This window comes from Entelurus aequoreus, linkage group LG04 (assembly GCF_033978785.1).
Source record: "Entelurus aequoreus isolate RoL-2023_Sb linkage group LG04, RoL_Eaeq_v1.1, whole genome shotgun sequence".
In the NCBI taxonomy this organism is placed as follows: domain Eukaryota; kingdom Metazoa; phylum Chordata; class Actinopteri; order Syngnathiformes; family Syngnathidae; genus Entelurus; species Entelurus aequoreus.
Window position 1 is genome coordinate 34,180,297 of NC_084734.1, and position 26,189 is coordinate 34,206,485.

At 41.3% G+C, this 26,189-nt stretch overlaps 1 protein-coding gene across 1 annotated transcript in view; it reads right to left on the reverse strand.

Annotated features, from left to right (window-relative positions):
• Positions 1 to 217: 217 nt before the first annotated feature.
• Positions 218 to 26,189, reverse strand: part of mtmr9 (myotubularin related protein 9) — a 30,374-nt gene continuing 4,402 nt past the window's right edge. The window contains exons 3-11 of the mRNA XM_062044667.1: positions 25,229 to 25,337; positions 25,039 to 25,164; positions 24,587 to 24,760; positions 24,302 to 24,519; positions 22,413 to 22,574; positions 16,333 to 16,474; positions 16,041 to 16,261; positions 12,816 to 12,967; positions 218 to 3,144 (exon numbers count right to left, since the gene is read on the reverse strand). Of these exons, the coding sequence (XP_061900651.1) occupies positions 2,981 to 3,144; positions 12,816 to 12,967; positions 16,041 to 16,261; positions 16,333 to 16,474; positions 22,413 to 22,574; positions 24,302 to 24,519; positions 24,587 to 24,760; positions 25,039 to 25,164; positions 25,229 to 25,337 (1,468 nt within the window). The 3' untranslated portion in view covers positions 218 to 2,980. The remainder of the gene's footprint in view (positions 3,145 to 12,815; positions 12,968 to 16,040; positions 16,262 to 16,332; positions 16,475 to 22,412; positions 22,575 to 24,301; positions 24,520 to 24,586; positions 24,761 to 25,038; positions 25,165 to 25,228; positions 25,338 to 26,189) is intronic.

Sequence of the window (26,189 nt, forward strand, 5' to 3'; positions counted from 1 at the left end):
TCAGTCATTTCAATTCCAAAAAGTTTTGACATTAATGCTTTGTTTGCAATTGCTAGAGGTCACCAGAAGGGAGTACAAGGGGCAGGATTAAGCTGTTGCACAAGGATATGAGTGGACGAGCCGACACACCCATTTCGATCATAGCAGGGGAAGGAAAAAACCTTGTCAAAGCACAAAGTTAATCAGTAAGCTGACACACTTATTTTATTTACCAAAAACAAAACAATACTAAAACCGCCGTCCTTCATTGTATGAGCAACAAGTTTCATTCATATGTGTAGGAAAGTATGATCCAATGTAAAAAGCAGCAGTCACATGGTGCTTGGAGGCAGCTGATGCTCGCCTATTTATTCCACTGACACATCATCAACACACATAGCACAATATTTCGGGCCGTGGTCCTTGGTGAATTGTGACCCCTGCTACTGTCATGTGGAAAGATATTTCGACACTAAAGTACAATAATATTTCTCCACTGTTGCGATCACATCACAGAGTTTTATTAGAGGACATGATGCATAATTACACTGTATAATAATATAATTCAACTAGACATTTGACATAATGTAAACATTTTGTGCATGCAGGATCTCTTCAAATGTACAATATAAAGCAGTTTAAAGTAGTGGTTGGAATAAGTGAGACAACAATATTAAAGTGTTTTTTGTTGTTGGCATAGCTACAGACAGCCATAAGCAACAAAAGTCTATTTAAGGCTAAATGAAATGATCAGTTACTGTACACATTCTGCAAAAAAACAAGGGATGAGCTGCACTGTATTCATGCTAACGTGAAATAACTTCAGTTTCTTAACACACAGATTACTTTTGATTGAGAAACAGTATAGTATGTTGCAACAAAAACAAAGTGCATTGTTTTAATATGATAATAAAATGCTATTAAGACTTTTTGGTGGGCTTTGTAACCATGGCAATTGTTTTTTTTTTTTGGCCTAAATCATCTCATTACGCTGGCCACCTAAGGTAAAATCGCCTACATGCTCATGATTTGACCCCGTTAACATTATGGCCTATGAAATAAAGAAAGATTTTGGCAATTTTTTTTAACTTAAGGTAAGGTAACACTTTATTTTAAAGGTGTCTACATAAGAGTCATACAAGCTTTGTCATAGCCATGACATGTGATGTGTCATTAACATTAATGCCACTTTGAAGCAACATTATTGCTCATGATTATGGTGTATGACAGGCTTTTGTGACTTATGTAGACACCTTCAAAATAAATTGTTGCCATATCTTGCTGAAAGGGGAACGGCACATTTTGAGGGAATTTTGTCTATCGTTCACAATCATTATGAAAGACATGACGACGGATGTTTTTTTTTTTAATGCATTCAAAATAGCAAATAAATGCAATCAAAAGTCCGCTTACAATGGAGTCTATGAGTGCTGCGCTATTCTGCCTATAAAGCCTTTAAAAACATCCAAGCACCTCCATTGAGGCTTTATATACATGCTGTAAGTACATATGTAATGTAATTTAATATTTACGTATTTTTCTTATTTTTAGCATATGCGGCACATTCATTTAACAAACCCATCACGATGTTCACTTTTTTTTTTAACTACATCACTGAATACTGCTCACTACAGACTGTATGGGAGTGAACAAACATATTAAATCAGCACTTACTCTACAAGGCCTGCTGTCATTAGGATGCCGACTGCTAGGATGTTCATATATTCCCATTTAGATATAAAAGAATGACTCATAAACCTAGTGAGAAAAGGGGGGTGGAACCAAGCGTCTTTTACCAGGTCTAAATTGGCTGTCAAAGTGTACCAACTTGTCGGAATACGTCCTTGTCCTACTACTATCAAGGTATTAATGATCTAAAATAAAGTTTGACGAGCAGGGAAACGAGGAAGCAGCTCATCAGTCGATCAACATTGGCACACAAGCTTGTGATCACGGCGCCGCTTTAAATAGTTTGTCTGCGTTCGGGCTTATAATAACAATATCACTAATACTTAGTAAATATTCAAGCCACGAAATGTAAATGGAGTAAATAAAAGCGGACTTTTACTATTCACTATTTTGAGTGCATACATTTTTTTTTACATGCGTCTTCATGTCTTTCCTAATGATTGTAGATGTTACGCAAAATAAATAAAAAAATACAGTTATCCCTTTAAGTCACAAAGGCATGTTAAAAAAATTGCCGGAATCATTTATTTGTCTTAAGTTACATAATTTACACACAGTGTTAATACTATGCCAATAGCCATACTTTGTTACATCCTTTTTGAGTGAAATGATCAATGAATGTCATGTTACATTTTAGTGAAGTTTTTTGTGTTTTCTGAAAATGTATGCACTAATGCACAAATTAATTAATTAATGCACTAATGCATTAGTATTGTACGCTCACCATACACTTTAAAGTAAACAATGTGATCCAATACAAAAGCTATGTATCTTGTATCTCTAATAATAAACACCTTGTCAAAAGTAATACAGAAACTGAGCAGAGGATGACAGCTCATGTATTGGATATTACTTGCAAGGTGCATAACGCTTCCCGGTTTCAACTTACTGCAAAGCGAAGTAGTGCTTGTGATAAATATTCTAATAACCAGTACGACTGGTCAGTTCCACCTACGCTCATGGTGCCACAGCAACGTGCAGGGAAGCCACGTGCTGCCTTACGGCGCTCTTATTTGTTGCCATAGTTACCTGTGCGGCGCTTTAGCTGCGTATACATTCGGTGGGATACAAGACAAAAGATGTGTATGTCATATGGGCAAAAGTATTTGTACACCTACCTACAGTGGAGAAAAGTTGATTAAGAAGTGTCTAATAATATGTGTGTCCACAGTGTATTTTGAGGGCAAAAGCTTCAGGCATGTGCAACTATGTGATGTAAACATAAAAAAACAATTCAATCCCTCGTATTTGAAATCAATCAAACCAGTCTGCAGATCTGTCTTCTACCTTTTTCGCCTCCTTTGTGCTGGTTCTATGGTGTTTGCAGCAGAGGATCTTCGGTTTCCAGCTGGGCCAGCTGCCTGCGTAGGAGGTTGACCCGGTTCTGCAGCTCCTTGTTGTACTCGATGATGTGCACCATCTCCTCGTAGGCCTCGTCCAAACACTTGGACGAGCGGTTCCAGCGGAGAAAGACTCCTGTAATTAAAGAAAACACTAGTTAAGTCAGGGTGGAAGAGGCATTTGTCATACACAAGCAGCGTCCGTGGCTTCCTGCGCGGTCGACCAAAAATAGAAGGCAATGCATGGGAAGATGCCTTTAGCTTGAAACCACTGTTATTATTATACCGCATTTACATCTGAACACGGTGTAGCTTATGGTTTCTGAAATGTTTATCAATAGGAAAGCTTGTCTGTCTGACTTTTTGCCCTACGATTAGGTGGCGTCTTGTCTTGTAGCCTGCCTTCCGCCCGAGTGTAGCTGGGATAGGCTCCAGCCACCCCACGTACCCGAAAACGACAAGCGGTAGAAAATGGATGCATGGATGGCATTATGAGCATCTGTATAATTACTTGCCAATAACTCGGATGTTTTGCGGTCGAGCAACATACATTGTATTATGGTTTCTTTGTTGAGCTAAATAAGGGACGCAAAATAATAGAAATTATAAAATGGGTGACAACTCTGCAACCAATCAATATTGTGGACTAAGAAATGTTAAGCATACGTGAGAGAGTATTTTTGTTTGTGTGAGTGATAGTGTGTGTGTGCGTGTGTCTGTTAGAGTGTATTTGGATACATTTTATGCTGAGCTGTTTAATAATGTTTATTAAACATTTGCATAAAGGAAACACATTTTCCAGCCCCATGTTGATAGTATTAAAAACTTGATCTGTCTAAGGTTCACTTATTAAAGATTAAAAAAAACTTTTATCAATCTGCGATTCCTGGATTTGTTATGAGCTAATTATTGACAAATGTTATTAGTTGCGATTCAATATCTTAATCATTTGACAGCCCTAATATGAAAGTAGCATAGAGAGCCTTGGATTGGGCAGCAAGGGTCACATACATTTCAAAGTATAAAGTCACACAATACTAGTTGGTTAATAATCATTCAGCTGTGTCTGTCTGCAAATATCTTATATTTTGCAGTTGTCTTAATAAATGTCAAGATAGCAGCAGTTTGAGTGTTTATGATGTGGTTGCATCATCAATAACACCCAGAAATGTCAGCAGTATGCACCCGACAAGTCCAATCTGCGCAGTCGGTCAATTCGGGCTAACCAGGCGTTGTGTGGGGTCGAGTGTATTGGTGAAGGAAGGGCAGCAAGAGCAGCATTTCTTTATTAATTGCTCCACTTAAAGTAAACAGGAAGTGCGATGCAACTCAAAATCACTGTTGCTTTTATCGCAACTTTATGGCGGAATGCAGGTACACAACATTCCTTTTTGTGTTTTTACAGGCAGACCGCGTCCTACTTTATTGAATGAGCACAAATGACAATAAATTAATTTAAACTTTGTGTTGCGCAAGAAACAAATGACAGCACGCCTTGGGACATCATCATAAAAGTGTGCCACACATCTCAGATCAGCACGCATATGACTCCTGACGACTGAAAGGGCTCGGGTGTCACCCGCCGTGCAAGCTATTCGGCAAGCACGCAAGCTAAAGGAATCAGTGACGCGCCATGTGAAAAGTAGAGGTGGGAATCTTTGGGCACCTCATGATTTGATTACGATTACCATTCACGGGCTAAGATTGGATTATAATTCTATTATTTACCGGTATACATATTTTGTTATCATCGTATTGGCACGTTGTGTAAATCGTAAATAAAAACAATAACACATATTGCAAATATTAACTCATTTGGAATTTGATGGCTGCAACATGTTTCAAAAAAGCTGGCACAAGTGGCAAAAAAGACTGAGAAAGTTCAGGAATACTTATCAAACACTTACTTGGAACCTTCCACAGGTGAACAGGCTAATTGGGAGCAGGTTGGTGACATGATTGGGTATAAAAGCAGCTTCCATGAAATGCTCAGTCATTCACAAACAAGGATGGGGCGAGGCTCACAACTTTGTGAACAAATGCGTGAGCAAATTGTTGAATACTTTAAGAAGAACATTTCTCAACAAGCTATTGCAAGAAATTTAGGGATTTCACCATCTACGGTTTGTAATATCATCAAAAGGTTCAGAGAATCTGGAGAAATCACTGCACGTAACATTGAATGGCCATGACCTTTGATCCCTCAAGCTGTACTGCATCAAAAAGCGACATAAGTGTGTAAAGGATATCACCACATGGACTCAGGAACACTTCAGAAAACCACTGTCAGTAACTACAGTTTGTTGCTACATCTGTATGTGCAAGTTAAAACTCTACTATGCAAAGCCAAAGCCATTTATCAACACCCAGAAACACAGCCGGCTTCGCTGGGCCCAAGCTCATCTAAGATGGACTGATGCACAGTGGAAAAGTGTTCTGAGGTCTGACGAGTCCACATTTCAAATTGTTTTTGGAAACTGCACGTCGTGTCCTCCGGACCAGAGAGGAAAAGAACCATCCGGACTGTTAAAGGCGCAAAGTTCAAAAGCCAGCATCTGTGATGGTATAGGGGTGTATTAGTGTCCGAGGCAAGGGTAACTTACACATCTGTGAAGGCACCATTAATGCTGAAAGGTACATACAGGTTTTAGAGCAACATGTTGCCATCCAAGCAACAATTTTCATGGACGCCCCTGCTTATTTCAGCAAGACAATGCCAATCCACATTCTGCACGTGTTACAACAGCATGGTTTCGTAGTAAAAGAGTGCGGGTACTACAGGCCAGCCTGTAGTCAAGACCTGTCTCCCATTGAAAATGTGTGGCGCATTATTAAGCGTAAAATACCACAACGGAGCTGTTGAACAACTTAAGCTGTACATCAAGCAAGAATGGGAAAGAATTCCACCTAAAAAAACTTCAAAAATTGGTCTCCTCAGTTGTTGTTAAAAGGAAAGGCCATGTAACACAGTGGTAAAAAAGCCCCTGTGCCAACTTTTTTGCAATGTGTTGCTGCCATTAAATTTTATGTTAATGATTATTTGCAAAAAAAAAAAATAAAGGCCTACTGAAACCCACTACTACCGACCACGCAGTCTGATAGTTTATATATCAATGATGAAATCTTAACATTGCAACACATGCCAATATGACTAACTTAACTTATAAAGTGCAATTTTAAATTTCCCGGGAAACTTCCGGTTGAAAACGTCTATGTATGATGACGTTTGCGCGTGACGTCAATGGTTGAAGCGGAAGTATTGGGACACATTGTATCCCAATACAAACAGCTCTGTTTTCATCGCAAAATTCTACAGTATTCTGGACATCTGTGCTGGTGAATCTTTTGCAATTTGTTTAATGAACAATGGAGACTGCAAAGAAGAAAGCTGTAGGTGGGATCGGTGTATTACCGGCTGGCTGCAGCAACACAACCAGGAGGACTTTGAGTTGGATAGCAGACGCACTATCCGACGCTAGCCGCCGACCGCATCGACGATCGGGGGAAGTCCTTCGTCGCGCCGTCGATCGCTGGAACGCAGGTGAGCACGAGTGTTGATGAGCAGATGAGGGCTGGCGTAGGTGGATAGCTAATGTTTTTAGCATAGCTCTGTCAAGGTCCCGTAGCTAAGTTAGCTTCAATGGCGTTGTTAGCAACAGCATTGCTAGGCTTTGCCAGGCAGTACAGCATTAACCGTGTGGTTACAGGTCCAGAGTTTGGTAGTATTGTTGATCTTCTGTCTATTCTTCCAGTCAGGGGCTTATTTCTTTTGTTTCTATCTGCATTTAAGCACGATGCTATCACGTTAGCTCCGTAGCTAAAGTGCTTCGCCGATGTATTGTCGTGGAGATAAAAGTCACTGTGAATGTCCATTTCGCGTTCTCGACTCTCATTTTCAAGAGGATATAGTATCCGAGGTGGTTTAAAATACGAATCCGTGATACACAATAGAAAAAGGAGAAAGTGTGGAATCCAATGAGCCCTTGTACCTAAGTTACGGTCAGAGCGAAAAAAGATACGTTCTGCACTGCACTCTCACGTTCCTCATCCACAAATCTTTCATCCTCGCTCAAATTAATGGGGTAATCGTCGCTTTCTCGGTCCGAATCGCTCTCGCTGCTGGTGTAAACAATGGGGAAATGTGAGGAGCCCTTCAACCTGCGACGTCACGCTACTTCCGGTACAGGCAATGCTTTTTTTTAATCAGCGACCAAAAGTTGCGAACTTTATCGTCGACGTTCTCTACTAAATCCTTTCAGCAAAAATATGGCAATATCGCGAAATGATCAAGTATGACACATATAATGGATCCGCTATCCCCGTTTAAATAAGAACATTTAATTTCAGTAGGCCTTTAAGTTTGTCAGTTCGAACATTAAATATCTTGTCTTTGCAGTCTATGCAATTGAATATAAGTTGAAAAGGATTTGCAAATCCTTACATTCTGTTTTTATTTACGATTTACACAGCGTGCCATCTTCACTGGTTTGGGGTTTTGTATAATAGTATTTTATGGTATATTGTTAATAAATTGTACATTATAATATATTGTAACTGTATGTGAATTAATAATAATAATAATAATAATAATAATAATAATATGTCTACAAGGCTCCTCCTTTGGCTACGTGTGCAGTGTCATCCGTATGTGGGCTCTGTGCCGAGGATGTCGTTGTGGCTTGTGCAGCCCTTTGAGACACTTGTGATTTAGGGCTATATAAATAAACATTGATTGATTGATTGATTGATTTCCGTTTTTTGGAAGTGAGCGCGTACAACATTTATTTACAATATGTAAATAATGGATATTTATACATTGCTTGTGTCCTTCTATTGCTGCTCAATAGAGAGTGTGCTGATATACTGCATGTGTGTATGGTATGCCAGCTGCACGGCAGCAGAGAGAAATGCCCCTCAGAGGGTCATAAAAACTGCCTTGAAGATCACTGGCTGCTCTCTCCCCTCCCTAGATGAACTGTACAGTGCCAGGTGCCTCCAAAAGGCCCAATACATCATAAGGGACCCATCCCACCCTGGACATAAACTTTTTGAACTGCTGCCCTCGGGCAGGAGATACAGGACAATAAAATGCCGGACAAACAGACTTAAGAACACTTTTTACCCGAGATCAATAGTGTCGCTGAACACAAGACGACAATAATGACTGTGCATGTGAGCTGTGTGTTTGCTATTTTTATGTATTTTATGTATTTTTATCTATTTATCTATGTTCTTAGTGTTTTCTGTGTTATGAATTTGCACTAAATTAGTTTTGCTTACAATTTCGTTGTACAATGTACAACGACAATAAAGATATATTCTATTCTATTCGTCCAGCTATTTAGAATAGTCCACGTTCTAATCGTGATTCATTGGAAAAATCAATAATTTTTCCCACTGGGGCCCTAAAAAGGTACTGAAAGGAAAAACGAGGGCTTGGCAAAGGTCACAGAGTGTACTCTTCATGTTACTGGTAGTCTGTGACGCAGCATGCTTAGGTTGACTTGCCATATTTAGTATTTTCCTGTTTGGTGTTTCTTCCACAAGGGTAATTGTATTGGTCAGTAGCTTAATTTTCTTATAAAATTCATGGCGCCCTCTCTGGGGTGTTGTCAAGACATGCTAGCATGCATTTGCATGAACATAAATATCCTAAAAGCAGCATAGGCGTTTTGTTTGATGGTGGACATGTTTTCCAACCAATTTTGCTCAAACTTTACACACATTTACTTGACAGAAGGGCTGGAAATTTAATACAATTTTTTACGGTGAAACAGATGAGGAGCAAATGAGTGAAAAAAGAGCATGTTTACTAGAAGTTGGACCATGGTTGCTACTTTTTGACCCAATGCTAATATGCCGAATCAATAATCACTAAACTTAACAAAAAAGTAAGGCATTTGATTTCTGCGTAACCGCGGGCGTAGTCACATAATTGGACAATAAAACCAAATCCGCTGATAAATACAAAATAATATCAGGGAAATTGACACAAATGTAAGTGAAATGTTATCATTGTGGGAAGAATACATTTTTGTTTGGAAAAATAATGTGTCTGTTAGTGCTCATTTATCGCCAACACACTCAACCGACCCGTCCTGAACTAAGCAATGTTGAGACTGTCACTTGAAACAGTAAGTAAACTACGAAGCTAAAGCTATCAAGAACAATCCCTACACCTGCTTGTGAACGACATCATCAAAGTAAAATCAATGTACAAACAGTGTTCACAGCTAGAGGGTCGCTGTCTTTTTTTTTTTTAACAGCCTCAGGTGAGTCACATCTTTACTCGTCAAGTTGAGAACAACAGCACAACACTCTTCCTCTCTTCACAATAACAGCGCGGTGAGCCCCATCCAGTCTGACTGCCCTAACAAAATAAAGATTTCACAAATGTACATTCTATAAGAATAATGTACTTAAAGCACTTATTAACCTAAAATACTGGTCAAATTTGTCTAAAGATGTATTGCACCAATAAATGTGAGAATTTTTGCATTTAATTAAGAAACATTTCATAAAATGTTATTTGACACAAAAGGACACTCTAGTGGTAAAAGACATATAAAAGGTAAAAGACTGAATTAAAAACAATTAAAACGGAATAACTGATTTTTTTTAATTGCTATTGTTATTTAATTGTATTGTCATTGCAATTATTATTATTATTTTACTTGCAGGGGTTTATTCGTTACTAATTTGTATCCAGGTTGTTTTTTTTAAACTATATTTAAAGTTGAGTTTTGGTGGTACAATAAATATTAATGTTTTCAATTTAATGAATAATCGTGTACTTAATCTTGATTACAAAATCTATCAAAATAACCGTGACAGTCCCATAAAATTGTGTAATTTTGTGGCTATTCATCAAAACACCATAAAGTTACAGTGGGTGTGTGCAGCCGTTTAGGTGTAGGAGTAGAAGAGTGAACACAAACAAGTACTGCATATTATTACATTACACAACATTTTCACTGTTCTTTTTTTGCACTGACTAATCTATGTTCACACATGATTACTGTCTTTTAAGTATGTTCGTATGGACACTGCCCGTCTAAAATAGATTTCGTGCATCTGTTTTGTCTAAGTAAAGGGAAACTAGCAAAGTAAGAATGTAATTGCTCATTGCTGCGAATGTTTTTCTACTGTTTCGGGACCTTGAATAATATGGAATAATAGCAGAGCGTTAAACCAGAGCCCTGTATAGAAAGCATATGGACAACTCAGTTTTTCAGAGTTGGTCTCAAACATGGCGCCCTGTTGTCACGTGGGGGGCTTTTGGCCCATCAGAGAGAGTATGGCCAGACAATCTCTCAAAAGATTGGTCAAAAGCCCTTCACGTGACTACAGAGCGCCATGTTTGGGACCAACTCAGTAAAACTAAAATAATGCTATTCGGTAACAGCAAAAGAGAAAGTCAAAACACAAATAGACAGTGTAGATATTGAAACAATAAAATAAATCAAAATTTGGGGTGTAATAAGAGATAATAAAATGAAATAAAAAATATACAGCACAACATGGAGAAAAAATATTTTAATAATAAATCTAAATATGTTGTGGACCAAAAATCACTCCATAGTCTCTACTGCTCCCTAGTGTTAACAACATATCTGAGTTATTGTGCAGAGATATAGGGAAACAACTACATATGTACACTTTATTAATCAACTGTATTACAAAAAAGGTCAGTTAGAATAAGCCATAACGTTGGATATGGAGACCCTTCATTGAATCAAAAATATTAAAATTCAAAGACTTGGTGTATTTGCACACAGCTAAAATCATGTACAAAGCAAACTATTTGCTACTCAAGAATGTACAAAAATTCTGCTCAACAACAGAGGAAAAATATAATCTCAGAGAAAAATGTAAATTAAAACATTTGTATGCAAGCGTAACACTTAAGAACTTTAGTATATCAGTATGTGGAATTAAATAATGGAATGGATTAAGAAAAAAAGTAAAACAATGTATTCATGTGATCCATCCATTTCCTACCGTTTGCCCCTTTCAGGGTCGCGGGGGGGTGCTGGAACCTATCTCAGGTGCATTTGGGCGGTTTGGGAAATTACTGGTAAAAATGTTGAACCTAATTAATGAATGACACGCAACCTATACCTATCTATGTGAACTGTATTGACATTTATTTATTCATTCATTGTTGTTGTGTTTGAGATAAAAAAGAAGTGAACAATTGTGTTAGAAATTATTTCCAGACAAGAAAGGGATATGATTAAATAAGCGCTGCTTCTTTCTAATCCTTTTCGGACATGTTGGAATGTGAAACTGTAAACATGCAACTGTAAACTAGTTTGAAAAATCACTAAGTTGTTATTTATTTTACTATTATTTTCTTGTATTATTAATTTTTGTTGTTTTGTTTTCCTTTTTTCCCCCAATATAAATAAATATTTGGCTTGGTTGGTAGAGCGGCCGTGCCAGCAAACCTGAGGGTTCCTGGTGGGATCCCCGGCTTTCGCCATTCTTGTCACTTCCATTGTGTCCTTGAGCAAGACACCCTTGCTCCTGATGGGTCATGTTTAGAGCCTTGCATGACAGCTCAGTGTATGAATGTGTGTGTACATGGGTGAAAGTGGAAATAATGTCAAAGCACTTTGATTACCTTGAAGGTAGAAAAGCGCTATACAAGTATAACCCATTTACAGTACAATACAACTCTGAAATTGAGTTGTCCCTACACTCGCTGAGGCGGCTGTGGTTCCAACATGACAATACTGCCCCCTTCTGGTAACGTATCTAAAATATAGGCCAAAGCACACTCGTATTTCAGATTTGAGTTGGTTTGTCTGTGTTTTAATTGACTAAAAGCCACCTGATATGGTTTGTAATTGTACACACGTGGCCAAAATGGATGGTAGCCTTACGCCAGGGGTAGGGAACCTATGGCTCTCGAGCCAGATGTGGCTCTTTTGATGACTGCATCTGGCTCTCAGATAAATCTTAGCTGACATTGCTTAACACGATAAGGAATGAATAATTCCGCTGGTAATCACAGTGTTAAAAATAACATTCCAAATATAAAACATTCTCATGCATTTTAATCCATTAATCCGTTTTGTACCGCACCTGTTCAAGAAGTCGTATTAATGGTAAGAAGTATTTTATTTATTATTGGTTAGCTTCAGAATAACAGTGTTATCAAAAAGAATAAGAGACTTATTATACTCTAAAAATGTTGGTCTTACTTAAAAATGCATGCATTTAGTTGTATTCAGTATTAAAAAATATTATATGGCTCTCACGGAAATACATTTTAAAATATTTGGCTTTCATGGCTCTCTCAGCCAAAAAGGTTCCCAACTCCTGCCTTACGCCAACTGAAATTCTCAAATAGCCCCCTGCACTTATCCAAGTCTGCATGTGTTCTAAGATGATAACTAGGTATTGATATCTGTCGGATATTAGCAACAAAAATCTGATTATATCGGCTTGTATCTCAAATCAATACAGTATAAACATTAAAATACAAGCAGTCAATTGCAGACCTCGCTCCAACACTTCTATCCAGCATCGCAAAGATCCAGCACATATCCACAACACTATTGTTTTTTATTTGAGTAGAATTACTTTATCAAGCCTTTGTTAACATTCCTCACAACAAAATAAGTAATCAAAGTATGTATGATTCGTGCTTATTGATATTGACCTATACTCAAAACTCAAGGCTGCAATATCGGTCTAGTACTGGAAGTAAAAAAGTTTTATCAGGACACTCTTAATTATAAAGCTCAGTTTCAGTTTGTTTATTTGGTGTGCGAGAGGTGCGACGTGTATGTGTCTTACCCTCCCACAGCAGTAGACTCTGAGGGGCCACCGAGGGCCAGATGACAAGGCTGTTGGCCTCATAGAGTGGGTTGGTAAGGCGCTCAAGCTCCTGGGGCCGATTCACCCATGACCACAGGGAGACCGTCTTCTCAGCCACCGACAGTTTTGACCTGTAGGGAGGAGGTGGGTTGGTAACGTTAGTGCAGCATGGAGTTGCCAAAGTGGAAATGTTCTAGATGTTTTGACTTTAGGGTTGTGCTCGGCTAGCCTGCAGTTAGTCTTTCATTAATTACAAAACACGAGACGCAACACAAACATGATATTATAAAAGTAACCTGATAACAAAATAAACTGTAGAGTCAATTATTTTTGGTAAACACTACCATGGTGATGCATAACATGGTGCAAGAGTTGGATTAAAAATTACTGTTTGATAATGTATTCAATTTCATAAAACTGTTTATAATTATGGTAGTGGTTTTCAGAAGTGTAGAGCTGCGCTGCATCTTACCCTAAGCCGTACTATTATTTAAGCGATTGAAAAATGTTAAAAACAGTCACTACAAACTACAACCTCCATTATAAACATTGCAAAATTATTACATGACAAATGTGAGTAATATCGTCTTTGTAAAAGGAAAAATTGATGACATACTGTATCTACTGTAATTAGGGGTGCAACAATACATGTATTCGTATTGAACTGTTCGATACAATGGTTTCTGTTTGGTTAATCAATTTCTGACGGTGCGTTCTGTGCTGAAAGCTCAGTGGATGTACGCCCAACTATGCAGCCTAAGTTGCGCTTCCCACTTTCATTCAGACCAAAACAACGCAGCTACCACAACTCAACTCGATCTTTGAGGCCCTAACGGTCAATCATGAAAATATTAGGGCTGCAACAACTAATCGATTAAATCGATTAAAATCGATTATAAAAATAGTTGGCAATTAATTTAGTCATCGATTCATTGGATCTATGCAATGCGCATGCGCTGAGCCTACGTTTTTATTTTAATTTTATTTTTTTTAACCTTTATTTATAAACGGCAACATATACAAACAGCTGAGAAACAATAATCAAAATAATAGGGGTGTAACGGTTCGTGTATTTGTATCGAACCGTTTCGGTACGGGGGTGTACCGAACGAGTTTCCACACAGACATATTAAATAGCGTACTGCACGTTGTGTAAACAATACTCAAAATGCCGGACATTTGAGGCATTTAAGAAACTCCGCCCTGACAGCTCCGCAAAAGAGGACATGTCCAGTGAAAAGAGGACGTATGGTCAGTCTATCGTAGCCCGTTAGCTAAAATCAAAACAAATTGTGCGCGCAGCAGCATTCGTGAGGGAGGGGGAGAGACAGAGAGAGCGAGAGAGTTGTGATAAACGCGCATGTGTCGTCAGGCTCTGCTTTTTATCGATATATTTATCAGATTACATTTTTTATCATCCATAGCAGGGGTGTCGAAAGTGTGCATTTTTGTAACATTTTCCTTGTTTTATTTGGCAAGTTGAAAGAACATGGCACCAGTATGCTGGTTTTTTTCAATAAAATACTGGAAAGGATAGAAATGTAGTTTGTCTCTTGTATCTGATTATTAATCGATTAATCGAAGTAATAATCGACAAATTAATCGATTATCAAATTAATCGTTAGTTGCAGCCCTAGAAAATATTAGAAAAAAAGTATTAATATGACATCAGTGACACCCCCACTCGGAGAATGACTAACAGACCCGCAAACAGGCACGTATTTTAACTCCTGAACACGCCCACAAGCCTCTGCTTTCAGATTCTCATCCAGCCGCTCTCGACACCCCGGCCACACCCCCGCGGCACGCTACACCTGCTTGTCTTGCAAACGCGCATTGCATGATGTGCTCATAAATCATCGAGCTGCAACAATGACTGAATGTATGACTGTTGCAACAAATCTGCCTTTTTCTAACATCCAACATCAAACAACTCTTCCCTCAACCACTAGTAAATGACCATCATCGCTCACCTGCGACGGGAAGCTATACGAGACTCCGTGAACATTGTGTCCAAGTACGGAATTTGTGTTGATTTATTGTGCATACAAAACTAAGTATTGACATGTGCAAAGGCAGTAATATATTATAAAATAAGAAGGCAGCTAAAGAAGGACTTCCCCATTTATCCCCTCTTTTACCACACAGGAAAAACCTGCCAAGTGAACAGCTGATTTTACTACTTCCGATGCTGACGTAAAAACCATAGCTTTGTCTTTAAAATTATATATTTTATATATATATATATATATGACTGCGTGGGATCCCTCCGGGTACTCCGGCTTCCTCCCACCTCCAGAGCGATGCACATGGGGATAGGTTGATTGGCAAAACCAAATTGGCCCTAGTGTGGGAATGTGAGCGTGAATGCTGTGTTGGCCCTGTGTTGAAGTGGCGACTTGTCCAGGGTGTACCCCGCCTACCGCCCGGATGCAGCTGAGATAGGCTCCAGCACCCCCCGCGACCCCGAAAGAGACAAGCGGTAGAAAATGGATGGATGGATATATAGTTGACGCAGGGGTAGAGCTTTCTTTGGTTTTTGGCTGAGACCAGGGATTTTGGGCTCGAAAAAGTTGGTGACCACTGCATTAGCACATGATTCAAAGAGGGCAAAAGAAATCAATCGGGCAATTGCTACTTTTATGGCTGTTGACATGCAACCCTTTTCTGTTGTGGAAAATGTAGAGTTTGCTGCGGACACTTGAGGCTCGTTACAAGATCCCTTCACAAACCTATTTTACTGAAACCATAGTTCCTGTTTTGTACAACAAGACAAAAGCCCAATTAGAGACAGCAGTTTTTGTATTGCACCCGCTGTTACTCTGCTGCTAAGAATGCATCACAGAAGATGGGTGATTTATCAGATTCATTTTGTAAATTTCATTATTTTTATTTTTTACAAGCTGCTGTTTTGGTTTTATATGGTGATAAGTATGCACAGCAGAAAATGGGGCAGGTACAGCTGCACCAGATACATTGAATTTAATCAAAAAACTGTACTTTTAAGTTTAAACAAATGTTGATAATTTCAATGAACTACAAGTACAAAAAGGCTTGGAAATGTCTCTTTTTTGGTATTGAAAATATATCAAACCGTGACACTAAAATACATACTGAACCGAACAGAGAATTTTGTGTATCATTGCACCCCTACTTGTAATTGACCTCTTTAGACTGCACCGAATATTGTGGTTGCTGATTTACCTCTCCGCAGCACTGTTGCCCAGAAAAGTACCAAACTGCGAAGCGTAGGCATGCTCAAAAAGCAGCACCAGGAAGCTCTCGCCAAACTCAAAGGAGCACGGAAACTGCCGCAGGATCTGCCACACGCAGTCCAAGAAGAGGAGGAAGACGGGAGCCTCTTGGCGAAGTTTGCCACTCGAATAGGCCGACTGGGCACAACGCTGCTGGAACGGGTGACCCGCCTTGAAAGATGAAGAGAGATAAAACAATTATAATTTTGTATTATTTAAAATGCCAGGTTTACTGAGCTTACCTGGAGCCACTCACGCTCCACCAGGCCTTGGAAGCCTCTGATCGTCCGGCAGGCTGGATCCAGAATGATCTGAGCCAAGGAGGTGACCTGCAGCGTAGAGTCTGTGCCTTCTGTTCCGTGGACAAGTACAGACGCTCCCTCCCTGAGACACAACATGCATTATGCCTCACTGATCCACCTCATCACCAAAATTATCCATTCTTCTTTCACTACTGGAATTGTTCCCTCTGCTTTCAAAACAGCAGCCAAAACACCAATTTTGAAAAAACCAGGCTCAGATCCAAATCATTTTAATAATCTTCGTCCAATTTCAAATCTGCCATTCATCTCAAAAATCCTTGAAAAAACTGTCTCCTCCCAGCTTCACTCCCACCTACAGTTAAATAACCTATATGAACAATTCCAGTTTGGTTTCAGCCCCCTGCACAGCACTGAAACAGCACTGGTAAAAATCACAAACGATCTCCTCTGGCAGCTGATTGTGGTCTTCTCAGTATCCTAATCCTCTTAGATCTCACTGCAGCCTTTGACACTATTTCACACACTGTCCTCCTCCACGGATTGCACAGTATTGGCATCACAAGCACACCCCTTCACTGGTTTAGAATAGATCACATCTCTCCAACCGCACTCAGTTTGTTCAACTCTGTTCACTCAAATCCCCTCCGTCTCCTGTTTTCTCTGGTGTCACCCAGGGGTATGTTCTTGGTCCCCTGCTTTTTATCATTTGCATTCTTCCCCTTGGCAATATTTTCTGTAAATTTAAAATACATTTTTTACTGTTATGCGGATGACACCCAGCTCTACATCTCAACCAAACCAACTGCCTCTCTTCCTCCTTCCTCCCTTACAGACGGCCTTAGTGAACTCAAGCAGTGGTTCCCATCCAATTTCCTTCAACTTAATAGTAATAAAACCAAAATCTTACTTGTCCAAAACCATTCTCGCCAAAACCAACAGCTTGTCCGTCACATACTTAAAATACTCAGATGACACAACCATTCTTGCACTCCTCTCCAACAGTCAATCCATCCTGGACTATCATAACACAGTCAAACATTTCATAGAGTCATGCACAGCCAGTTATCTGGAAATCAATGCCAATAAAACAGAAGAAATACGGTTCAACCCCCCCTCACCTCAGAACCCCATCATCATAAACACACAAACAGTTAAAACAGTTGACACTTTTAAATACCTGGGCGTAACCTTGGACAATAAACTCACTTTTGATCAGCACACCACGGACATTCAAAAAAGAAGTCAACAAAGACTGTCAGCCATCCGAAAACTTAAAGGACTATACGTTGCACCTCATCTCCTGTTATTACTTTACCAAAGCATTGTACTTCTGTACTGTTCCACATGTTTTTTCACCATGCTTTCTGTAACCAACCGGACCAAACTCACACGCATTACAAACATAGCAGCTAAAATCATCGGCCTACCCACACCCAACATTTCAGATTTAAACCACAGGTCCATCACTCGACTGGCAAACACAATAGTCCAGGATATCACTCACCCACTACACCAATACATCATCCCACTACCATCAGGGCGCAGGTATAGAACCATCGAATTCCGGAGGGCCCGCCTCAGGAAAAGCCTGATCCCTGCAGCTATAGCCGCCCTTAACAGCAGGCCCGGCCGACCTGTCTTGACAAGCCCATAAATGTGTTTGTCATTTATGATGTATTTTTGTTATTTTTGTTTTGTGATGAGTTTTTGCCTCCGCGACCGCCGAAGCCACGCACCGCTTGGCCTGTCGGTACCTGTCCGCTGCCTCAGGAGTCCCATGAGCCAAAAGAACCCGATAGGACTCCTTCTTCAGCTTGACGGCATCCCTCACCGCCGGTGTCCACCAACGGGTTCTAGGATTACCGCCACGACAGGCACCAACTACCTTGCGGCCACAGCTCCAATCAGCCGCCTCGACAATAGAGGTGCGGAACATGGTCCATTCGGACTCAATGTCCAGCACCTCCCTCGTGACATGTTCAAAGTTCTTCCGGAGGTGGGAATTGAAACTCTCTCTGACAGGAGACTCTGCCAGACGTTCCCAGCAAACCCTCACAATGCGTTTGGGCCTGCCAGGTCTGTCCGGCATCCTCCCCCACCATCGCAGCCAACTCACCACCAGGTGGTGATCGGTAGAAAGCTCCGCCCCTCTCTTCACCCGAGTGTCCAAAACATGAGGCCGCAAATCCCACGACACAACTACAAAGTCGATCATGGAACTGCGGCCTAGGGTGTCCTGGTGCCAAGTGCACATATGGACACCCTTATGTTTGAACATGGTGTTTGTTATGGACAATCTGTGACGGGCACAAAAGTCCAATAACAAAACACTGCAGTTTGGCGCGTAACTCGGACATGGGAGGAGTTCGGGGAAGCCATGGAAAACGACTTCCGGACGGCTTCGAAGCGATTCTGGACCACCATCCGCCGCCTCAGGAAGGGGAAGCAGTGCACTATAAACACCGTGTATGGTGAGGATGGTGTTCTGCTGACCTCGACTGCGGATGTTGTGGATCGGTGGAGGGAATACTTCGAAGGCCTCCTCAATCCCACCAACACGTCTTCCTATGAGGAAGTAGTGCCTGGGGAATCTGTGGTGGGCTCTCCTATTTCTGGGGCTGAGGTTGCTGAGGTAGTTAAAAAGCTCCTCGGTGGCAAGGCCCCGGGGGTGGATGAGATCCGCCCAGAGTTCCTTAAGGCTCTGGATGCTGTGGGACTGTCTTGGTTGACAAGACTCTGCAGCATCGCGTGGACATCGGGGGCGGTACCTCTGGATTGGCAGACCGGGGTGGTGGTTCCTCTCTTTAAGAAGGGGAACCGGAGGGTGTGTTCTAACTATCGTGGGATCACACTCCTCAGCCTTCCAGCACACCTATTCAGGTGTGCTGGAGAGGAGGCTACGCCGGATAGTCGAACCTCGGATTCTGGAGGAACAGTGTGGTTTTCGTCCTGGTCGTGGAACTGTGGACCAGCTCTATACTCTTGGCAGGGTCCTTGAGGGTGCATGGGAGTTTGCCCAACCAGTCTACATGTGTTTTGTGGACTTGGAGAAGGCATTCGACCGTGTCCCTCGGGAAGTCCTGTGGGGAGTGCTCAGAGAGTATGGGGTATCGGACTGTCTGATTGTGGCGGTCCGCTCCCTGTATGATCAGTGCCAGAGTTTGGTCCGCATTGCCGGCAGTAAGTCGGACACGTTTCCAGTGAGAGTTGGACTCCGCCAAGGCTGCCCTTTGTCACCGATTCTGTTCATAACTTTTATGGACAGAATTTCTAGGCGCAGTCAAGGCGTTGAGGGGATCTGGTTTGGTGGCTGCAGGATTAGGTCTCTGCTTTTTGCAGATGATGTGGTCCTGATGGCTTCATCTGGCCAGGATCTTCAGCTCTCGCTGGATCGGTTCGCAGCTGAGTGTGAAGCGACTGGGATGAGAATCAGCACCTCCAAGTCCGAATCCATGGTTCTCGCCCGGAAAAGGGTGGAGTGCCATCTCCGGGTTGCGGAGGAGACCCTGCCCCAAGTGGAGGAGTTCAAGTACCTCGGAGTCTTGTTCACGAGTGAGGGAAGAGTGGATCGTGAGATCGACAGGCGGATCGGTGCGGCGTCTTCAGTAATGCGGACGCTGTATCGATCCGTTGTGGTGAAGAAGGAGCTGAGCCGGAAGGCAAAGCTCTTAATTTACCGGTCGATCTACGTTCCCATCCTCACCTATGGTCATGAGCTTTGGGTTATGACCGAAAGGACAAGATCACGGGTACAAGCGGCCGAAATGAGTTTCCTCCGCCGGGTGGCGGGGCTCTCCCTTAGAGATAGGGTGAGAAGCTCTGCCATCCGGGGGGAGCTCAAAGTAAAGCCGCTGCTCCTCCACATCGAGAGGAGCCAGATGAGGTGGTTCGGGCATCTGGTCAGGATGCCACCCGAACGCCTCCCTAGGGAGGTGTTTAGGGCACGTCCGACCGGTAGGAGGCCACGGGGAAGACCCAGGACACGTTGGGAAGACTATGTCTCCCGGCTGGCCTGGGAACGCCTCGGGATCCCCCGGGAGGAGCTGGACGAAGTGGCTGGGGAGAGGGAAGTCTGGGCTTCCCTGCTTAAGCTGCTGCCCCCGCGACCCGACCTCGGATAAGCGGAAGAAGATGGATGGATGGATGGATGGATGGATGGATGGATGGATGTTTTGTGATGTGTAATGTCTATTGTTTAAATGTACAGCAGTGAAAATGAATTTCCCCAAGGGCACCAATAAATCTATCTACTCTCGGCAATTCCTCGGTCTCACCCTCCTCCTAAGTCAAGAGTCTGGGTGTCATCCTCGACAGCACACTCTCCTTTCAAGCCCACATAAACAACATTACCCGGTCTGATAACTTTCATATACGAAACATTAATCGTCTTCGCCCATCCCTTACCTCACATACTGCTGCCATACTAGTCCATAGCCTGGTCACCTCTTGCCTGGACTACCGCAACTCTCTCCTTTTTGGTCTCCCTCACAAGTCACTTCACAAACTTCAGCTTCTCCAGAACTCTGCAGCCCGGATAATCACCAGAACCCCTTCAATCCAGCACATCACCCCTGTTCTGCAGCAACTCCACTGGCTACCCATCAAACATTGTATCCACTTTAAAATAATTCTCCTCACTTTCAAAGCCATCCATAACCTCTCTCCGTCATATCTCTCTGACCTGCTCCATGTTGCCACGCCCTCACGTTCTCTAAGATCTTCTTCATCCATCCATCTCACTGTCCCCTTATTTAAACTGTCCACCATGGGTGCCCGAGCTTTCAGTCGCTCTGCCCCACATCTTTGGAACTCTTCACCACCAGACCTTCGTAACTTGGACTCAATATCCCTCTTCAAATCAAGACTCAAAACACACCTATTCCTGACTGCTTATTCATTGTAATCATCTTATCTCCTCTATCTTTGTTGTTGTTGTTTTTATCCAATTTGATTTTATTGTTTTGATTTTGTACGGTGTCCTTGAGTGCCCAGAAAGGCGCCTTATAAGTAAAATTTATTATAATTATTATTATCTCTATTATCTCGTCTCGATTACTGTAATGTATTATTTTCGGGCCTCCCTATGTCTAGCATTAAAAGATTACAGTTGGTACAAAATGCGGCTGCAAGGCTTTTGACAAAAACAAGAAAGTTTGATCATATTACGCCTATACTGGCTCACTTGCACTGGCTTCCTGTGCACTTAAGATGCGACTTTAAGGTTTTACTACTTACGTATAAAATATTACACGGTTTAGCTCCAGCCTATCTCGCCGATTGTATTGTACCATATGTCCCGACAAGAAATCTGCGTTCAAAGAACTCCGGCTTATTAGTGATTCCCAGAGCCAAAAAAAAGTCTGCGGGCTATAGAGCGTTTTCTATTCGGGCTCCAGTACTCTGGAATGCCCTCCCGGTAACAGTTAGAGATGCTACCTCAGTAGAAGCATTTAAGTCCCATCTTAAAACTCATTTGTATAATCTAGCCTTTAAATAGACCCCCCCTTTTTTAGACCAGTTGATCTGCCGTTTCTTTTCTTCTCTCCTCTTCTCCCCTGTCCCTTGCGAGGGGGAGTTGCATAGGTCCGGTGGCCATGGATGAAGTGCTGGCTGTCCAGAGCCGGGACCCCGGGTGGACCACTAGCCTGTGCATCGGTTGGGGACATCTCTGCGCTGCTGACCCGTCTCCGCTCGGGATGGTTTCCTGTTGGCCCCGCTGTGGACTGGACTCCCGCTGATGCGTTGGATCCACGGTGGACTGGACTTTCACAATGTTATGTCAGACCCACTCGACATCCGTTGCTTTCGGTCTCCCCTAGAGGGGGGGGGTTACCCACATATGCGGTCCTCTCCAAGGTTTCTCATAGTCATTCACCGACGTCCCACTGGGGTGAGTTTTTCCTTGCCCGTATGTGGGCTCTGTACCGAGGATGTCGTTGTGGCTTGTACAGCCCTTTGAGACACTTGTGATTTAGGGCTATATAAATAAACATTGATTGATTGATTATTATTAATACAAAGAGACCTTTCAAAAGGGGTCATCCACAATCAACTCTGACCTATCGATGCACTGGGCCGCCAAGCAGGCCGTGGTCAGGATCTCCTTGATGTGGGCCAGCCAGCTGGACGCCTCCAGCTTACTGAGCCAGCGGTCCATGTTGTGGGACTGGTCGTTGCACGCCTCCACTATCTTGATGAGGCTCTCCTGCAGCACGTTGGATCTGTTTGACAACAATGATAATTCATTACATTTGCAATCGTTAGGGCTGTTCCAATCAGGGTTTTATGCTGCCAATTCTGATAACCAACATCCATAAGTGACTACTATCTATTTCCCTTTTAAATTAACTGTTTTTTGCCCTCAACGTCTTCCTTTGTCCAGGGAATAATTCCCAGAGTTAAAACAAAAACAACCAAAAAATGATTTTGAGAAAATAAAAATACTAACCTAATCACTACAGTATCGATCATATTTTAACACTGCCCTTCGTGTCGTCGATACTACCAATTTATGGATCGATCCGCCTATCCTCTTATGCGTCATGTAGTGACTGTGACAATGGTGACACAGCAGCAGTTATGGTATTTTCCTCCATGTAGACTCTTATTAATTGCAACCCTTTGAGCACCTGTGATTAAGGTCTGTATAAATAAACTTTGATTGATTGATTAATCTAATTGTAAATTTCTTGTTATACGCTTCTTAATTATTGCTTTAACACGTCTCCATGATATATATGAGTTGTGTTGGAGAAGACATGTAGGGGCTCTTATTTGATTAAATTAGCCATACAGTGCGGATGCATATGGATTTTCATATGGTCCTGATGAAATACCTTTCCCAGGCTACAAATGGCCCCAGTTTTGACACTTGATGTACGTTGACCTAAATTGGCACTTTTTTTTAGATGGGTTGTCGACATAAGCACTCCTACCTTAAGCAAGTTCCAATGTATAAAAATCAAATGATTACTTTTCCCTATAGTTGATCAGTTTCACAATATAATCTGTTGTGGTTATGTGAGATCTATTTCAATCAATCAATGTTTATTTATATAGCCCTTAATCACAAGTGTCTCAAAGGGCTGCACAAGCCACAACGACATCCTCGGTACAGAGCCCACATAAGGGCAAGGAAAACTCACCCCAGTGGGACGTCGGTGTGAATGACTATGAGAAACCTTGGAGAGGACCGCATATGTGGGTAACCCCCCCTCTAGGGGAGACCGAAAGCAATGGATGTCGAGTGGGTCTGACATAATATTGTGAAAGTCCAGTCCATAGTGGATCTAACACAATAGTGAGAGTCCAGTCCATAGTGGGGCCAGCAGGAAACCATCCCGAGCGGAGACGGGTCAACAGCGCAGAAATGTCCCCAACCGATTTAAATTTTGTCGACTACAGCTAGTAGGATTTACTGTATATCAGTGGTGCCCAATCACCGGGCCGCGGCCCGTTACCGGTCCGTGGATCGATTGGTACTGGGCCACACAAGAAAAAAAATAAAAATAAATAATTTTTAGTTTTTTTTATTTTAATTTTTTATTAAATCAACAGAAAAAACACAAGATACACTTACAATTAGTGCACCAACCCACAAAACCTCCCTCCCCATTCACATTCATTCGCACAAAAGGTTTGTTTCTTTCTGTTATTAATATTTCTGGTTCCTACATTATATATCAATATAGATCAATACAGTCTGCAAGGATACAGTCCGTAAGCACACATGATTGTATATTTTTATGAAAAAAAAAAAAAAAGAACATAACCTCCCCCCCGGTCCGTGGGACACATTTTCAAGCGTTGACCGGTCCGCAGTTACAAAAAGGTTGGGGACCACTGCTGTATATGGTTTGGGAGAGTCAGGTTACTTTAATGGAAATAAATAAATGAATAATTGTAGTATGCCCCTCTGGACCTCTGCCTTATAAGGACATCTCTTTACCTCTCAATGGCCTTATGGATCCTCCTCCACTGGGGGTAATTTGCCTCAGACTCAAAGCCTCCACCTTTAGCTTTGGCCTGCTGGGCCAAGTTGATGGCACGGGTGTCTATAACGTAGCCACGTTTCCCAGGCCTCAGGGTGGCATTGATAAGCTTCTCATCTTCCTTGCACCGCCGCCCGTTAGTGCCCGTTAGAGGCTGAGATGCTCGCATCATCACCTGACAACACAAAAGAGATGTCACACTGTGTTGCTAGAGAAGCCGAGTCACCACTCGATGCGCTCACCATGCCATTCTTCTTGTGGTAATAGCTGAGCACGGGGAAGCGGCCGGCGTAACGAAACGTTGCTATTTTCCTCAGGGCGTCATCATCGATACCCTTGGGCACGGCAACAAGGGGAGGGTAGGATGGGCACACACTAAAGTCATTGTTGACTTCACTCAGCCTCCATTCATCCGTCTGATAGAAGAAAGTAAATGTTAGGCTGTTAATACATTTTTAGTCCGCGTTTCCCTTAGATCAATTTATTTGTTGTGGCCAGCGCATTAACACATGAGAATACGTGGACAAAGCAGAAGAGATCAATATTGCCAAATTAGCAACGTTGCCACTATATTATTAAATTTTATACAATATATAACAATATTTAATCAATATATTTAGAAATTAAAATACGTATTGGTCATCTCAACATTTAGCCTTACTTATGGCTGTAAGGTTTAATAGTTATTTCATACCATAGACTCAAGGTCTTTAAAGGCATCTTGTGGTCTAAAACAATACCATCCATCGTCTATGACCTCAAACATGGGCCGGTAGAAGAAAGGGTACATCAGGGACACAGAATCCAGCGTGGACAGAGCCTAAATGGGCAATAAAGCATATTTAAAACACTACAATACCTTTTTTCTAAGTCTAACCTTTTACCTCAGTTGAACTGACGATGTTGAGGCACTCCTCCAAACCAGGAATGTCCAGCTGGATCACTCTTAGGTCTTTACACTTTACAATGATCCTGCCCAGGGAGCCAATAAACCTGAATGATAACAAAACAAGATTATTTATTGCAATGCTTATTACAGTCCAGTCCAGTGCAGAAATTCCACATGTTGGTACCATCTCAGGAAATTATGATTTTTAAATTGGTGTGTAATATATATATATATATATATATATATATATATATATATATATATATATATATATATATATATATATATATATATATATATATATATATATATATATATATATATAAATGTATATCAATACTTTGATACTTTTCCAAATAAAGGGAGCTACGAAAAAGTGTCAATTTTGGCTTTATTTTAACAGAAAATTTTGCAATACAATAAATATGTTTCCTATTCCCCTCAAATAACAATTTTAGAAGGTTAAAATATAATTTAAAGGGCATTAAACACATTGTGTTTTTCTTGTTGCACTCAAAGAACAATTTAAATTTTCCATATTACATATGGTCTGCCATAATCAAGGATTAGATTAGAATATAATAAAAATGATTTATTTACATTATATTAAATGCTTCATGTTTTATGGTTGCCAATCCTGGTATCTGCTTTACGAAAAATACAATAATTAGTAAGTACTAAAAACAAAACTATGGATAAATGCACCCAGATAAGCCATATAGCAGGTAAAACACACATCTGTTAAAGATAAAACACAAATTGTAGCAATTAGTTACTAAATTCAGCCATTTTAATTGCACTACTTGATGTTAGCTGGGCGGTCTTAACTCCGCTAATATTTGGCCTCAATCCAAGGAGCTGTGTGCGCGTCTACGTATATACATGTTTGATATCTACATATTTTGTATATACTGTACATGTTCACAACAGAGGAGCTGTCAACTCATGAGAGTAGC